Source organism: Amphiura filiformis, chromosome 2, assembly GCF_039555335.1.
Source record: "Amphiura filiformis chromosome 2, Afil_fr2py, whole genome shotgun sequence".
Lineage (NCBI taxonomy): Eukaryota > Metazoa > Echinodermata > Ophiuroidea > Amphilepidida > Amphiuridae > Amphiura > Amphiura filiformis.
In genome coordinates, this window is record NC_092629.1 from 97,278,808 (window position 1) to 97,296,902 (window position 18,095).

General features: G+C 39.1%; 2 protein-coding genes across 4 annotated transcripts in view; both read right to left on the reverse strand.

Annotated features, from left to right (window-relative positions):
- Positions 1–1,879: 1,879 nt before the first annotated feature.
- LOC140146883 (uncharacterized) lies at positions 1,880–15,760 on the reverse strand. 3 transcript variants are annotated; one of them, XM_072168773.1, is made up of 7 exons: positions 15,656–15,760; positions 12,539–12,677; positions 11,954–12,018; positions 11,694–11,734; positions 10,204–10,424; positions 3,423–9,464; positions 1,880–2,814 (listed from the first exon to the last, which is right to left on the reverse strand). In XM_072168773.1, exons 1-6 carry the CDS (start codon positions 15,734–15,736, stop codon positions 8,725–8,727), a joined length of 1,287 nt encoding a protein of 428 aa, XP_072024874.1. In that variant the 5' UTR covers positions 15,737–15,760; the 3' UTR covers positions 1,880–2,814; positions 3,423–8,724. The 3 variants fall into 3 exon arrangements, with proteins under 3 accessions (XP_072024874.1, XP_072024872.1, XP_072024873.1); XM_072168771.1 differs by lacking the exon at positions 11,694–11,734 and having other exon boundaries at positions 11,913–12,018; XM_072168772.1 differs by lacking the exons at positions 11,694–11,734; positions 15,656–15,760 and adding an exon at positions 15,321–15,425 and having other exon boundaries at positions 11,913–12,018.
- A 501-nt stretch (positions 15,761–16,261) lies between these two features.
- LOC140145335 (scavenger receptor cysteine-rich domain-containing group B protein-like) overlaps positions 16,262–18,095 on the reverse strand; it is a 52,607-nt gene continuing 50,773 nt past the window's right edge. Inside the window, exons 4-5 of the mRNA XM_072167091.1 lie at positions 16,988–17,311; positions 16,262–16,506 (exon numbers count right to left, since the gene is read on the reverse strand). Of these exons, the coding sequence (XP_072023192.1) occupies positions 16,262–16,506; positions 16,988–17,311 (569 nt within the window). The remainder of the gene's footprint in view (positions 16,507–16,987; positions 17,312–18,095) is intronic.

Below are 18,095 nucleotides of genomic sequence, written 5' to 3' on the forward strand. Positions count from 1 at the left end.
TCATTGCATTTAAATTTCAGCTCAATCAGAGCATTTTCGGTTAAAATGACCTTTTTTGACCCCTGTGACCTCTTGGATGACCTGTGACGTTAAACAACCCATAACTTTTGTAGCCAGCTACCCAATACTGCTTGTGACTGAGTTTGGTCGAAATCCGATCAAGCATGTGGCAGCAGTAGCAAATTGTGAGAAAGAAGAAAGAAAGAGGAAAGAAAGAAACGGCAAGAAAGAAATAAGTTAGGCTGCACGCCTAACTTAAGAAGAATTGAGAAGAGACAGAACAAGCCGACATTCGTCGTCGGCTTGTAAGAAGAAGAAAGAATTGGAAGAAGACAGAACAAGCCGACGTTCCGTCGTCGGCTTGTAATAATTATCTTCCAGGTGCTATTTCAAAATGGCCATTTGTTTCTAGACATGCAATATTTCATGTGCATTACATTAGGTCAACGAATTATATTTTAGCCCTTATGAAAGAAAACAGGTTTTTTAATCTATCCCTATTATTTAACATAAGAATAATACAGTTTGTCTTTACTACTCAGTACAGTATACGAACACCACACCCAGCAAACACAAAAATGTTCTTAAGAACACGTTTTGGTTTTATTCAAATGTTTTAAGAAAATTGAAATGTCGCGTTATATAACATGTATAAAGGTCAGTTTTCGGTCACAAAAACGTTTTTAAAAGAGTTTAATGGAAAACACTGCAACAGCATTGTCAAAATGTTATTGTTAAATATTTTTGCAAAATATTTTGTCAACTCTAGAAAAACGTTTCAGAATGTATATGGGTATAAACGATTATAATAATACGACCAATAAAACAATTAAGAACTAGTAGAAGAAACATTAAAGAATTACGAGGAGAAGAAGAAGAAGAAGAAAAATAGAAGGAGGAGGAAGAAGAAGAAGGCAAAACTATAATGAAGAGAAAATAAATAGCCTGGCTCGATGAATAGAAAAAAGAAGAAGTAGAAGGGACGAAGAAGAAGAGAGGAGGAGGAAGTAGAATAAAGAAAATCAGGAGAATAGCAACTTCACGGTAAGTTTGATTTCCCGTATGACCATTACAAGAGCACATAATCATGTTAATAGCTTTGTGATAAGAAATAAATGACAATATCCACCATAATACGTCCACACTGCTAATTATACATAGGATCTGCGATTATGACAAATATACATAAGGGAAAATGTGACGAAACTGGTTTTTGTTATTTTTTTTCCTATGGGCTACTCTTCATACGATGATCGTACCATCAGGGACAATAGTTTTAAATATGATGTGGTCTTTATAGCACAACAAAAGTGTAATTTCTAAACTTTACATGATAAATATTTTATAACATGTAAACATGCATTACGAACCTGATAATTTGAACATGATCAGATGTCCACGTAACCATGGTAACTGTTGCTAATTTGGTATAATGTGCATATAAAATAGGGGTTATAATAGAATGTGAGGCGTGCTTAAGGTTAGCAACTATTCTAAACTTGCGATTTGGTAGTTCACAGCATAACGGGCATTTGTAATGATATAAGTGTACCCCAGGGTCATGAATTATAGAAGGGTAAAGATTTCTTGGTAAGGCAAAAGGGGGTACAAAGTTTTTTTTGACAGGCCAAGAAACTTATGCCGTCAGGTTTAATTTGGCTTCCCCAAAAAAATCAAGCATGAATAAAGGGATGGGGAAAAGGTTGTTTGGCATGTGGAGGGGAGGCCAAAGATCTGTCAGCGTGTCGAAAGGGGTGGCAAACAAATTTTGGCACAGACCATTTTAAGAATGCACAGGTACATATATATTATGTATAAGATCTGCTAATTGAAGGTTTTTAACATATCACATGTATAAGACTCTAAAAGACACATACTACGTATGAAGATTCCATTTAATGCTTTTCAAAATGGCTGACATTGTTACCATGATTACACGACCGAGTTGCTTTGATTAAACACACATTGTACATCAAGGTTTACTGTTATATAGCTAGGCACAACGGATATACACCAATATAGTGCTGATATCGGTATATTTTTATAACAAAATAAGTAAACGTGTTTGAACTTGTAAACATGTAAAATAATTATTTACAAACAAAGACGACATAACATACAATGCTGATTGATACAAAATAAATACTTATACAAGAAATATACAAAAAGCACATATATCGAAAAACCAACCAAATTTAGGGACAGGTCAAATTTTCAGCGAATTGGGTACTTTTAAAGGCACTTCTGCCCAAATGGGTTCTTGCCTGGTATCTTGGCCGAATTCTTATAAATATATTTACATTAGTATAATGCACAGGCTTATACATAGAGATAAAATAGAGATGAAAACCGCAGCTTGATTTCTGTATTCTGCCCGAGTCCTCGCTTTGCACCATCCACTGCACCAGACGAGTTGTTGTGAATTTGGTTTCCAGTCCATATAGTTTAGTTGGATAAAGGACCTAGAGTGCACCCTCGGAAATCAACTTCTAATCAACATTCAGAAAACATGCGTAAAAAAGATAAGCTACGTTGTAAAAAATCAAAAGTGTCTCTAAGGGTCAACAGGGATCAAATTTCATCAGGGTAACATATTCCGCTGGTAATAACGATTCAGAAAAAAGTATAGTGTGACATTTGCGACATACCGTTCTTGAGTTATAAGCAGAAATGTCAAAATGGGGTGTGTGGGTGGGGACAGTTTATTTGGCCACACATACGCATGTTTTCTGATCTAGCAATATTGATTAGAAGTTGACGCTAGGCCTTACTTCCAACTAAACTAATAGTACCAATCAGATGGGCGGGATGAAACTGTTCCGAGGGTGCACACCATAGGCCCTTCTTCCAACTAAACTAATTGTGCGCTTTTAAAGGCACTTCTGCCCAAATGGGTTCTTGCCTGGTATCTTGGCCGAATTCTTATAAATATATTTACATTAGTATAATGCACAGGCTTATACATAGAGACAAAATAGAGATGAAAACCTCAGCTTGATTTCTGTATTCTGCCCAAGTCCTCGCTTTGCACCATCCACTGCACCAGACGAGTTGTTGTGAATTTGGTTTCCAGTCCATATAGTTTAGTTGGATGAAGGGCCTAGAGTGCACCCTCGGAAATCAACTTCTAATCAACATTCAGAAAACATGCGTAAAAAAAGATAAGCTATGTTTAAAAAAAAAAAAAGTGTCCCTAAGGGTCAACAGGGATCAAATTTCATCAGGGTAACATATTCCGCTGGTAATAACGATTCAGAAAAAAGTATAGTGTGACATTTGCGACATACCGTTCTTGAGTTATAAGCAGAAATGTCAAAATGGGGTGTGTGGGTGGGGACAGTTTATTTGGCCACACATACGCATGTTTTCTGATCTAGAAATGTTGATAAACTAATAGTACCAATCAGATGGGCGGGATGAACATACACATGTTTTCTGATCTAGAAATATTGATTAGAAGTTGATTTCCGAGGGTGCACGCTAGGCCTTACTTCCAACTAAACTAATAGTACCAATCAGATGGGCGGGATGAAACTGAAGTGAATAATACTTGGTGTCAATGCTACCTATTGGTTTACAAATTGTTGATTAAAAATTGTACATAGCACTTGTTTGCATAATATTTCTTCTTCTTCGTAAATAATACTGCTCAACTTCCTTAGACGAGATAACATAAGCAGCCACAACGCCATTCTTTTAAATCGGCAAACTTTGTTCACATTGTTTGTTATACATATTTTACAAATTGTTGATTAAAAATTTTACTTAGCACTGGTTTGCATGATATTTCGTCTAGCCACAACGCCATTCTTTTAAATACACCCAAATGTATTAGGAATACAACCAAATGTATTAGGAATACACCCAAATATATTAAGAATACACCCAAATGTGTTAGGAATACACTCAAATTGTTATACATATTTTTTCACAGTGCTGCTCAACAGTAACAGCGTTATACTACATACCGGGTATTTGGTTAGTGTGTAAACACAAACTATATAAAAGAATTCACCTCTCAGCAAACACATTTGTTTAAAACGTTGTAACTGTAATAAAATATTCTGGTAGCGGTTTTTGGTAAAAACTTTATTATAACATTTAAAATGTCGGACTATAAAAAAGTCTTCATCTGAAAAAAACAATGCAAACAACATTTTAAAAACATTTTTCAACATTTAAATAACATTTAATACATCAAGTTTTCATAAATGTTTTTGAATGTTATTTAAACGTTTTATACCCTTTATCATGTTTATATACCCGGGTACCCTGTATATAACCAGAAATTTCAACTTTTCCTGTAAAACGTTTTGTGTTTCCTGGGCTTGTACTGAAACTTGCATCAGATCACCATTCGCATGTACCATAAAAACTTGTGAATTAAGGGTTTTACCAAATTGAAGGACAGGAACAATGATATAGACACATTAATCCGTACATGGGTTTTACCAAATTTAAAGGGGAACTTTTGACATTTTTACTGTGTCTGAATATACAGAAATATTGATACATATACACGTAGGATATATACTCATGTAGACCTACTTAACAAGTGTGTGGTTGGTTTATGAAGAGGAACTTTTGGCTTTTTTACTGTGACTTAATATACAGAAATATAAAGGAACATGTATGATATACACTCATGTAGACCTACTTAACAAGTATATGGTTGGTTTAGGGAACTTTTGGCTTTTTTACTGTGATTGAATATACAGAAATATTGATATACACGTATGATATACACTCATGTAGACCTACTTAACAAGCGTATTTTAAAGGGGGCCTTTTGGCATTTTCCTTATTACAAGGCACATTGATATACAAACAAGACACTTTTACTTATTTGGTCATGGATGAGCGACAGATTTGTGGGTGATTATAATATGTACGCCTTCCGTAGTTTTATGATTTGGGTTGTATGTTTATGGACGGTATTTTCATTATTATGCTACATAACAGCATACATAACACAGTGATCTTTGGTACTAGGACACTATGACCCTTAGGTCCGATTTCTCGAAGCTTGGCTACTGGTCAGGCTTCCTAAACCAGTAGGCTAGCAATACCAATGTGGATCTATTTTATTGATTTCTCTTTCTAGGTGATGTATGATGCGAAATTGTAAGCACAGGTAGGCCTATATATAGGACTAATTGGGATTAACACTGATGGCTTAGAAAGCCTGGCCACTTGCCATGCTTCGAGAAACCGGCCCTTAGTGAACAAACGTAGGCCCAGGGTCGATTCTAATAACATTTGTGACGCATCAGGAAGTCCTAAACTCATTGTAATAATTTCCACAGGATTTATGTGTTAGCGCTAAAATGGGGTGCAAGAAATTGTTTGATTGGCGTAACGTTTTGGTATTAATTTTCATGACGTTTTTCAGGGTATAAGCCTATAAAATCTGATCTATTTTCGAATACTTATAGACAGTGATACACAGAAGATATTATTAGAAATGCACAGTTTCCGGCTTTATTTTAAACTTTTTTTGAACTACTTTGTTCCATTATTAGAGCAATTATTATATATTATCCATAATATATCACATTTAAATTTAAATGACTTTTTGGTCAAATTTAAATAACTTTTGAGTCGGGTTACGCCAGTCAAACCAAATTAATTTGTTTTGGCATATACGATGCTTGAGTCGGGTTACGCCAGTGAAACCAAATTAATTTGTTTTGGCATGATATACGATGCTTGAGTGGGGTTACGCCAGTCAAACCAAATTAATTTGTTTTGGCATGATATACGATGCTTGAGTCGGGTTACGCCAGTGAAACCAAATTAATTTGTTTTGGCATGATATACGATGCTTGAGTGGGGTTACGTCAGTCAAACCAAATTAATTTGTTTTGGCATAATATACGATGCTTGAGTCGGGTTACGCCAGTCAAACCAAATTAATTTGTTTTGGCATGATATACGATGCTTGAGTCGGGTTACGCCAGTCAAACCTAATTAATTTGTTTTGGCATGATATACGATGCTTGAGTCGGGTTACGCCAGTGAAACAAAATTAATTTGTTTTGGCATGATATACGATGCTTGAGTGGGGTTACGCCAGTCAAACCAAATTAATTTGTTTTGGCATGATATACGATGCTTGAGTCGGGTTACGCCAGTCAAACTAAATTAATTTGTTTTGGCATGATATACGATGCTTGAGTGGGGTTACGCCAGTCAAACCAAATTAATTTGTTTTGGCATGATATACGATGCTTGAGTCGGGTTACGCCAGTCAAACTAAATTAATTTGTTTTGGCATGATATACGATGCTTGAGTGGGGTTACGTCAGTCAAACCAAATTAATTTGTTTTGGCATGATATACGATGCTTGAGTCGGGTTACGCCAGTCAAACCAAATTAATTTGTTTTGGCATGATATACGATGCTTGAGTCGGGTTACGCCAGTCAAACCAAATTAATTTGTTTTGGCATGATATACGATGCTTGAGTCGGGTTACGCCAGTCAAACCAAATTAATTTGTTTTGGCATGATATACGATGCTTGAGTCGGGTTACGCCAGTGAAACCAAATTAATTTCTTTTGGCATGATATACGATGCTTGAGTGGGTTACGCCAGTCAAACCAAATTAATTTGTTTTGGCATGATATACGATGCTTGAGTGGGGTTACGCCAGTCAAACCAAATTAATTTGTTTTGGCATGATATACGATGCACTGTTTAAGGACTTGTGAAAAGTCTCAAATTAGTGAACTCGACTCCAGATCTATTTCTGTACATGATATTATTAAATCATACCGTTTTTACAAAAATATTTTTGAGCTGTTTATAATACTACCGTAAAACTTCGTCTACAAGCATATATAGTGATTTTGGTGAAGCTAAATTAATCCAGACGCCATACAACGACAGAATTATAACATTATGGAGTTTGAGCAAATAAATAAGCGGTACAAGTTTATACAAACAAGTATTATACCAATCTATAGAGGTTGTGCATATGATGTATCATCCCGTAAATATGGCGGACTACTCAAATGCATTCAACAAAAGCCTGATTGCATCTACCGCGATAGTTCGTCTCACACACATAACAAATGCACTACAATCAAATAGGTTGTGCGCCATGATTACGGGGAAGGACACCGGTTCAAATCCTTTGTTTGGAGCCAATCGATAAAAGCATGCAGGGTCTCTATTGTATTGGCATATTTTCGACGTCGTATTAATTTTGCTTTCATCAAAAACAAATATGCTTGTAGACGATGTTTTACGGTATTGTACATCATTTAACAAGTGATGCCAGAATCTGTATAGTTAAACGTAGGGTAATGGCGACTCTATATAATAATAACGTGGTTAGATATATACAATACATATTGGTATAAAATACAATCTCCTCAAACATAAATATGCTTTTAATCATTTTGTTAAACATTTTCAAGCACTTCAATGTTTTGCAAACATTTAAAACATTTAAGGCGTGTTCATGATGTTGGAGTAGTCATAATCCTCCAACTCCAAAATATCAACTTTCATTGACTAAATTAGGTGATTAGTGATACGAAGATTTGAATGGGTACGGAATGCAAAACATCATTCAGTATTGTGGTTTTTAAGATATGTGTTGTTTTATGAAAATATTTCGTTTTGACACTCTTTACATCATAACTCAAGAACCACAAGACCTATTAAAGTGTAGCTGTGATCTTTGAATTCTTTGTCACGCCCGCTTCAGAATGCGTACCACAACAATCGCCAGGTGTCAGATGTCATTAACACTGAAGACCGAATAAAAAAGACTAGTTTGCATATGGCGTTCTGTCAACTAGACCAAAATACCGTACTATACTGCGCATTTAAGCAACCAATCACGCCGCGCCTTTGCTCTGATGTCAGACGCAAACTATAGTCTTTTTAATTCGGTCTTCAATTATAATATTCACAGATTTGACCAATTCACAATTTACTCGTTATATGATAGACTTAATCCCCCGGGACTTAATCCTTCAGTCATTCAACAACTACGCACGGTCATTGGGCAACGTGAAGGATCGTTGCAGGGGGATCATTGGTGAAAAAGGCGCCGCAATACGAGGCTTCAAAGGATTCATGCCAGTTTAATCTTGGAGCAGGATCTGCTTTGGAATACATTTAGGGACCGTTCACAAACACTTGTAAGGGGGGGGCCTGATGCAAAAAGGGGGCCCTGAAAATGTTTGACCCTCCAAAGGGGGGGGGGGCGGAAAAAAATGACCACAACTTTTCATGGAAAAATTAAGTTTATATGCTTTTCTATGGGGTTGACCCATAATTTTCATGTCAAAAAGGGGCCCTGAAATTTTTTTGCGATGAAATTTTTTGCATCAGGCCCCCCCTTACAAGTGTTTGTGAACGGTCCCTTAGTTCCATATACCCCTATGGAAGGCATGGCCTTAATCTCTTGCACACAGGGGTTGTAGATTTCAAATGGAATCATCCATTCAGGTATAACCCAATTTGAAATCCATATACCCCTATGGAAGACATGACCTTAATCTATTGCACAGGGGTTGTAGATTTCAAATGGAATCATCCATTCAGGTATAACCCCATTTGAAATTAACATAAGTGTATTCATCCACCAAATCCTAATGAATTACAATTCCAGTGAACATTTTCATGTTGGTGTACCTCAGGGGTCGATTTTAGGCCCATTACTATTTATATTGTATGTCAATTTTTCACTCGCACCAATAGGTACCATTATACTATCATTGCGGTTACTTCTTTATTTAGATTTGTTGCGTTATTTTCCATTTCGTCCGACACTGGTAATGGATTAACATACGTATATTCATCCGACTCGTCGTCTCCAACATAATTAGAGTTTGTTTTTTCAACAGATTTTACAGGTACGCTAGACTGCATAGCGTCATCATAGGTCAAACCATTCTGCGAAAATTCACTCCCTCTATTTGTCTCTTCAACACCTTGTGCACCTCCTCCATTAGTTCTATTATCATTAGCATTGTGATCTTTAGGTCGTGGAAGAGATCCGTTTTGTTCTCTTAAAGGTATTGTAGCACCAAGTTCCAAATATGGTCCATTTTTGATATCATCACCAATAGAGGGCGGTTTATAGATAGGTGGCGCTGGAGTGAGATAATCTGCACCTTCTTGGTAAAGAATTGTAGATGGTGGTGAATCTATTATGTATGAACCAGGACGTTCTGGCGTCACCATTTGTACGCCATCAGGAGTATTTACAAACATAAAACTATGACGACCGTGAAATTCCTCCAAAGGAACACTCTGTCGATTAGGTGGTGGAATTATACCAACTGTGTCATCATGAGTAATATCGCTGGACCCAAATGTCTTTTTTCTGGAGCAACAATAGCAGCATATAACAGCAACTATGGTGAAAATGAGCAGGAAGAAAATAGTGGCACCAACAGAGATTGCAATGATGACATATAATGGAAGCGAGCTCCTCTGTGTACCTGATGAAATAAAAAAATAAAAGAAAACATTTTAGGATATTATTTAGATATTATAGATATAATGATGACACGGGACAGCGGGGTAAAGTTGAGGGGTCAAGAATTTTTTGGCAGTCAAAAGGGGTTGGGCAAGCGATTTTGGCAACACACATTTACGGGTAATCTTTTATGAGACCCCTGGGCCTCTTGGCCGAACAGAGGATACCTTAAAACATCCACTGAATGGGTAACCCAGGCAAAAGAAGAAATAAAACAAACAAACAAACAAACAAATAAAGTGTTCTAAACCAAAACAAAGGCTGTAAAAAGGCTGAGGAAGACAGTACAAAAACGTTAATAAGGATATTGTCCTGATAGACAACTGCAATTAATGCTTAGATAACTAGTAGCCTGGATTTATAAAAACATATTATTAAAGAATACACCCAAATGAATTATGAATACACCCAAATGTATTAAAAATACACCCAAATGTATTACGAATACATACACATGTATTAGGAATACACCCACATGCATTACGGATACACACAAATGTATTACGAATACACCCAAATATATCAGAAATACATCCAAATGTATTATAAATACACCCAAATGTATTAGGAATACACTCAAATATATTAGGATTATTCATCAATTCTCTTCTTCCTGTAATTTAACCGTAATTTAAAGTCGGCAAAAAGCGCTAAGCCATCAACGTTAAAGCAAACAAACAAACAGACAAACAAAGCCTTACCTTGCTGTTGATTGCAGACAACGCCAATATCCTCTGTATGAAGACAATTACTGGGGTACCAATCCGAATGAGAACATGCTCCTAAATTAGTTTCATCACCCCCACATTCAATGTTAGTTAGTAATATAGGACCCGTACTACCGGGCCCGTATTTGTAATAATGGTTCGCCCCCGGATATCCTAGTTGATTGCATATTACTTTGGCGTCATCAATATCAAACCTGGGAAGAAAAAATCAAAACAAAAATAGTCCCGTCATGCAGTGCACTAACAAAAGGAACCAAACGGGTTGGGGTATGCTGCTATGAAGAATACACCCCAAATGTATTAGGTATATGCCCAAATGTATTAGGAATACACCCAAATGTATAAGGAATACCCAAATGTATTAGGAATACCCCAAATGTATTAGGATTACTCTCAAATGTATTACGAATACACCCAAATGCATTAGGAATACATCCAAATGTATTAGGAATAGGCCCAAATGTATTAGGAATACACCTAAATGTATTAGGAATACCCCAAATGTATTAGGATTACTCTCAAATGTATTACGAATACACCCAAATGCATTAGGAATACATCCAAATGTATTAGGAATACGGCCAAATGTATTAGGAATACACCTAAATGTATTAGGAATACGCCCAAATGTATTAGGAATACACCCATTAATGTATTAGGATTACTCTCAAATGTATTACGAATACACCCAAATGCATTAGGAATACATTCAAATGTATACGCCCAAATGTATTAGGAACACACACAAAATTAATGTCTCAGAAATGTACCCAAATGTACCAGGAATACTCCAATGTATTATATTAGGAAAACAAATGTCTTAGAAATGCACCCAAATGTCTTAGAAATACACCCAAATGTCTTAGAAATGCACCCAAAGGTCTTAGAAATGCACCCAAATGGGGGTAGCGTATAATGCTGCTATAATCCGATGGTGGTATAACAAATCCTTCAATACAATTTTGTCATTAGCCTCTTCACCAAAACTGGGTTCCATACACTTGTCCTGCTGGTGATTAAGTGCATATCCAGCACGCAAAACGTTTTGTAAAAAACGTTTAAATTTTGGGTTATATAAAGGGAAGGAACTGTTTTAATAACATTCAGAAAATATTTTTTTAAACTTAATGCAAAACATTCTAACATAAAGTTATTTAAAGGTGGGTGACCAGATTGACAGCCCCATCCCCCACTTTACCCCATAAAATGCAGATTTTGGTATGAGGTCAAAGCTCATATTGCAATTTGGCGTTCCACAATCAAAAGATCGAACAACCTTGGCTGCGATGCCTTTTATAGTACTATGATTGTACTCACCTATCGTCACACACTGTACACCATACTCCGTCATAAAGCACCTCAACACGCCCCATTATATGATTGTACTTACCTATCGTCACAAACTGTACCCCATACTCCGTCATAAAACACCTCAACACGCCCCATTCTATGATTGTACTCACCTATCGTCACACACTGTACCCCACACTCCGTCATAAAGCACCTCAACACGCCCCATTATATGATTGTACTCACCTATCGTCACACACTGTACACCATACTCCGTCATAAAGCACCTCAACACGCCCCATTATATGATTGTACTTACCTATCGTCACACACTGTACCCCATACTCCGTCATAAAACACCTCAACACGCCCCATTATATGATTGTACTCACCTATCGTCACACACCGTACCCCACACTCCGTCATAAAGCACCTCAACACGCCCCATTATATTACCAATGGTATCTTTATCTACTAAACGAACCTCTATCTCCAAATCTGAAATATAAGACAGAAGACGCTTTAAAATGATATCAAAGTAACACTGTGGCTGATCTCGGTCCACCAGTCCTGGATGCACCTTGAGTACGCCCTGGGGTCTCTCAGTCCTGGGGATACCCCTGGGGTCTCCCAGTCCTGGGGTCTCTCAGTCCTGGGTACACCTGGGATACCCCCAGTCCTGGGGACTCCCAGTCCTGAGTACGACCATAGACAGGTGTCATTGAGTCTGTAAATGTAATATTAAACAGACAGACAGACACCCCGAAAGAAAGAAAGAAAGAAAGAAAGAAAGAAAGAAAGAAAGAAAGAAAGAAAGAAAGAAAGAAAGAAAGAAAGAAAGAAAGAAAGAAAGAAAGAAAGAAAGAAAGAAAGAAAGAAAGAAAGAAGAGGAGAGGAGAGAGAAGAGAATGTAGAGCAGATGAGAGGGGAAAAGAGGAAATGAGAGGAGAAGAGAAAAGAGAGGAGCAGATGGGTAAACTAGTAAAGTAAAGAAAAGAAAAAGAAAAAATGTAGATACCTGAATAATTTCCACACACAACACCAGCGTCTTCTGAATGTCCGCAGTCGTGTACACCCCAACCTTTGCTTTGGCATGTCTGTATACTTGTCTCGTCCCCAGTACATTCGATGTCGTCTAATAATATATTTCCGGTTCCCTGATAATGAAAAATGAATATAAATGAATGCGTTGAGTGATAGTCATAGGTTTCAACATAAAAAGTCCCAACAGTATGGCAAGCCACATCGTTCATAAATGCGAGTTTTGCCCGCTATACTGGTCGAGGAGCCCGCTATACTGGTCGAGCAGCACGCTATACTGGTCGAGGAGCACGCTATACTGGTCGAGCAGCACGCTATACTGGTCGAGAAGCACGCTATACTGGTCGAGTTTCACCACGCCGAACGGCGAGTTTTCACCACGCCGAACGGCGAGTTTTTCTGACGTCGATCTAAAATACTTATAGTTCACGAAAAAATACTACATGTAGGATTATAATAATGTTTAAAAACAATTTTGCAATAATGAAGGCTTTTACAACCCACTGTTTTTGGCTCCAAAGTTGGACTCACTAGCTTACTGAAAATTGGTCGCTCTATGAAAATGACAGGCCCAGGTGTTGCCCTTTGAAAATGTGACTGAAGTTCTGTTTAATGTGTAAAATGGAAAATAAATTGGAAATATCATAAATGAAATTAAAGGAAAATTGTGCTGTGTTTTATTTTAAAGGTTCTGATCTCTTTTCTTTTTTGTATTAGGCCTATAAATTAACGTAAAAATGTTCCCGCTCTTTTCTAGTTACCGGTATTCCTCTTATCATTCTTGACCAGATAGCTCGTGATTTTTATTTATGTGGCCCTTTAAGTATTTCTTTATTTTGGTTTAGGCCTATATAACATCATATAATATCATCATAATACATTTCACTTTTTTATGATTTTTCATCCTCTCTGATATGGTCTAAATGTTTATTACACAATAAAAAGTGCTTGTCAGGAATGTGCTTTGAATTATTGAAGGAAAACAATTTTTTGGGAAAACTGGATTTTTCTTTTTTGAAAAGAAAAATAGACTCTTTTAATTTTTGGATTAAAAAAATAGGCGTAATAGGCCTACATATATGCCTATTATGGGTCGGCCCTGCACATTAGGATCGGTCGGTGGAGTAGGCCCTACAAGTAGCCTACAACCAAACATTTGTTTGTGGTCTTTGAATGCGGCTTTCCTTGTAATGCTGCAGTACTATCCGGGAAATAAAATAAGAAAATGTATGAGACTAAAACCCATTGAGACTAAAACCATGGGCGGCACATCCTCGTATACATGTGAATACCCGGGGGGGTGTTAAAGGGCAAAAGAGTGCACGAAAAATGAACAAATTTCAGAGAATACCGGTTGACACTTAACCCGATCTTCAATAAATAACATTAATAAATAACCTGACTGATTGAATTTGCAACTAACATTGAATTTAAGACATTTCTGGTTGTGTATGATTTGATTTTCCGTTTACGTACCGGTATAGAGCGACCAATTTTCAGTAAGCTATGGAGTCCAACTTTGGCGCCAAAAACAGTTGTTACAATCAGGAAAGTGTTCGTGTTCCTGTTACAATATTGCAGACAAGTTTACCAAAATTGTGATTAAACATTATTATAATCCTACATGTAGTATTTTTTTTTTTTTATAAGTATTTTAGATCGACGTCAGAAAAACTCGCCGTTCGGCGTGGTGAACACTCGCCGTTCGGCGTGGTGAAAACTCGCCGTTCGGCGTGGTGAAACTCGCCGTTCGGCGTGGTGAAACTCGACCAGTATAGCGTGCTTCTCGACCAGTATAGCGTGCTGCTCGACCAGTATAGCGTACTCCTCGACCAGCATAGCGTGCTCCTCGACCAGTATAGCGGGCAAAACTCGCATTTATGAACGATGTGGCTTGCCATACAACAGCACTCTTTGCCGCCACATATCTATATATTAACCACGTCGCTACACTGTAACTACCTGGCCAAAGTATGCCGCACTTTCTGCCGCCACCGCTCTGTGCTAACCAAGTCGCTCTACTGTAACACATCGTCCACCCACCCCACACCCAACACCACCACGCACACCCCTACATCACACCCCCACACACCTGGTCAAAGTATGCCGCACGTTTTACCACCACCACTCTATGCTAACCAAGTCGTTCTACTGTAACACATCGTCCACCCACCCAACATATCCAACCCCACCCCACACACCCATACATCACACCCTACACACGCCTGGCCAAAGTATGCCGCACGTTTTTCCACCACCACTCTATGCTAACCAAGTCGTTCTACTGTAACACATCGTCCACCCACCCAACATATCCAACCCCACCCCACACACCCATACATCACACCCTACACACGCCTGGCCAAAGTATGCCGCACTTTTTGCCACAACCGCTCTATGAGTCGTTCTACTGTAACACATCGGCCACCCACCCCACATACCCAACCCCACCCCACACACCCATACATCACACCCTACACACGCCTGGCCAAAGTATGCCGTACTTTTGCCACAACCGCTCTATGAGTCGTTCTACTGTAACACATCGTCCACCCACCCCACATACCCAACCCCACCCCACACACCCATACATCACACCCTACACATGCCTGGCCAAAGTATGCCGCACTTTTTGCCACAACCGCTCTATGAGTTGCTCTACTATAAAAACATCGTCGCGTCCACGTACCCCATCCCACACACCCAACCCAACCCCAACCACACACCCCTACACCACATTCCCACATGCATACACTTACTTGGCCAAAGTATGTAGCACTCTTTGCCGCCACAGCTCTATGATAACCAAGCTGTTGACACGCCACATTTGCGTCCACCATATCCCATGAGTCATCGCAAATTGTACCTCACACCACCATCCCAACCACACCCCACACACACCTACACCACATGCACACACTTACTTGGCCAAAGTAGTATGCAGCGCTCTTTGCCGCCACAGCACTATGATAACCAAAAGCTGTTGACACGCCACATTTGCGTCCACCATATCCCATGAGTCATCGCAAATTGTACCCCACACACCCATCCCAACCCCACCCCACACACACCTACACCCCATGCACACACTTACTTGGCCAAAGTATGCAGCACTCTTTGCCGCCACCGCTCTATGATAGCCAAGCTGTTGACACGCCACATTTGCGTCCACCATATCCCATGAGTCATCGCAAATTGTACCTCACACCCCCATCCCAACCACACCCCACACACCTACACCCCATGCACACACTTACTTGGCCAAAGTATGCAGCACTCTTTGCCGCCACCGATTTATGATAACCAAGCTGTTGACACGCCACATTTGCGTCCACCATATCCCATGAGTCATCGCAAATTGTACCTCACACCCCCATCCCAACCACACCCCACACACACCTACACCACATGCACACACTTACTTGGCCAAAGTAGTATGCAGCGCTCTTTGCCGCCACAGCACTATGATAACCAAAAGCTGTTGACACGCCACATTTGCGTCCACCATATCCCATGAGTCATCGCAAATTGTACCCCACACACCCATCCCAACCCCACCCCACACACACCTACACCCCATGCACACACTTACTTGGCCAAAGTATGCAGCACTCTTTGCCGCCACCGCTCTATGATAGCCAAGCTGTTGACACGCCACATTTGCGTCCACCATATCCCATGAGTCATCGCAAATTGTACCTCACACCCCCATCCCAACCACACCCCACACACACCTACACCCCATGCACACACTTACTTGGCCAAAGTATGCAGCACTCTTTGCCGCCACCGCTCTATGATAACCAAGCTGTTGACATGCCACATTTGCGTCCACCATATCCCATGAGTCATCGCAAATTGTACCCCAATGTCCGTCATGGAAAATTTCTACTCGACCTTCTGACGGATGCTCACCATCGACGAGGCGGATTGTAGCAACACCGGCTGATGAGAAAATACCAAATTGGGCGTATTAATGAGACATCTGGGTGTATTCCTAATACATTTGGGTGTATTCCTTGTACATTTGGGTGTATTCCCAATACATCTGGGTGTATTCCTAATACATTTGATTTCAAGTTCCTAACATACTGAGATATTTTTATGTATTCTTGATACATTTGAAGTTCCTAACATACTGAGATATTTTTATGTATTCTATACATTTGATTGTATTTTATTCCTAATACATTTGGGTGTACTTCTAATACATTTGGATGCTTTATTCAGATTTTACAAACATATCATCATTGGGCTTTTTTTTGGGTTTGTAAATTTCATGGCCATATTTGGAATCAGTATGAAAAATGCAATATAATGAGTACAAACAGGCCTAGTAATAGCATTGGTTATATTTCAAAAATATCTCAAAACTTTTTATGTTGAAGCTTAGGCTATGGCTAGCATACAGTGCATTAAGACTTACGTGTTACATTGCACACAACACCAACATCTTCACTGTGACTGCAGTCATGATTGCCCCATCCGGCATTCGGACAAGATGATAAATTAGTCTCTGTTCCAAAGCACGCAATCTCGTCCAATAGAATCACTCCGTTGCCGTTCCCAAAATGACCACCAGTTTTTACCGAGGACACGGATCCGAATCCTAGCTGGGTGCATACAACGGTGGCGTCATCGATGTCGAATTGATCATCGCATACAGTGCCCCATTCACCGTCATGGTAAATCTCTATGCGACCTTCAAATGGGGATGAGCCTCCAACTAAACGTATCTCTCCTTCATTACCTAAAAAGGGAAGATGAAATTAGTATGGACTGTAAAAGTCATGACCCTAATTACCCGCACAGGGGGTGTAGATTTCAAATGGACCCAGCGAACCCCCAACTAAACGTATCTCTCCTTCATTACCTGAAATGGGAAGATGAAATTAGTATGGACTGTAAAAGTCATGACCCTAATTACCCGCACAGGGGGTGTAGATTTCAAATGGACCCAGCAAACCCCCAATTAAACGTATCTCTCCTTCATTACCTGAAATGGGAAGATGAAATTAGTATGGACTGTAAAAGTCATGACCCTATTCACACACACAGGGGGTGTAGATTTCAAATGGACCCAGCAAACCCCCAACTAAACGTATCTCTCCTTCATTACCTGAAATGGGAAGATGAAATTAGTATGGACTGTAAAAGTCATGACCCTAATTACCCACACAGGGGGTGTAGATTTCAAATGGACCCAGCAAACACCCAACTAAACGTATCTCTCCTTCATTACCTGAAATGGGAAGATGAAATTAGTATGGACTGTAAAAGTCATGACCCTAATTACCCCCACAGGGGGAGTAGATTTCAAATGGACCCAGCAAACACCCAACTAAACGTATCTCTCCTTCGTTACCTGAAATGGGAAGATGAAATTAGTATGGACTGTAAAAGTCATGACCCTAATTACCCACACAGGGGTGTAGATTTCAAATGGACCCAGCAAACCCCCAATTAAACGTATCTCTCCTTCATTACCTGAAATGGGAAGATGAAATTAGTATGGACTGTAAAAGTCATGACCC

Bases quoted from the DNA above. Each gene is read 5' to 3' on its own strand.
- LOC140146883 (XM_072168773.1), bottom strand. From the start codon at position 15,736: ATGGTGGACGCAAATGTGGCGTGTCAACAGCTTGGCTATCATAGAGCG. The intron at 12,678-15,655 runs GTAAGTGTGTGC...TTTCATTATCAG, and splicing joins GTGCTGCATACTTTGGCCAA to GGAACCGGAAATATATTATT. The intron at 10,425-11,693 runs GTGAGTACAATC...TTTTCTTCCCAG, and splicing joins GGTACAGTGTGTGACGATAG to GTTTGATATTGATGACGCCA.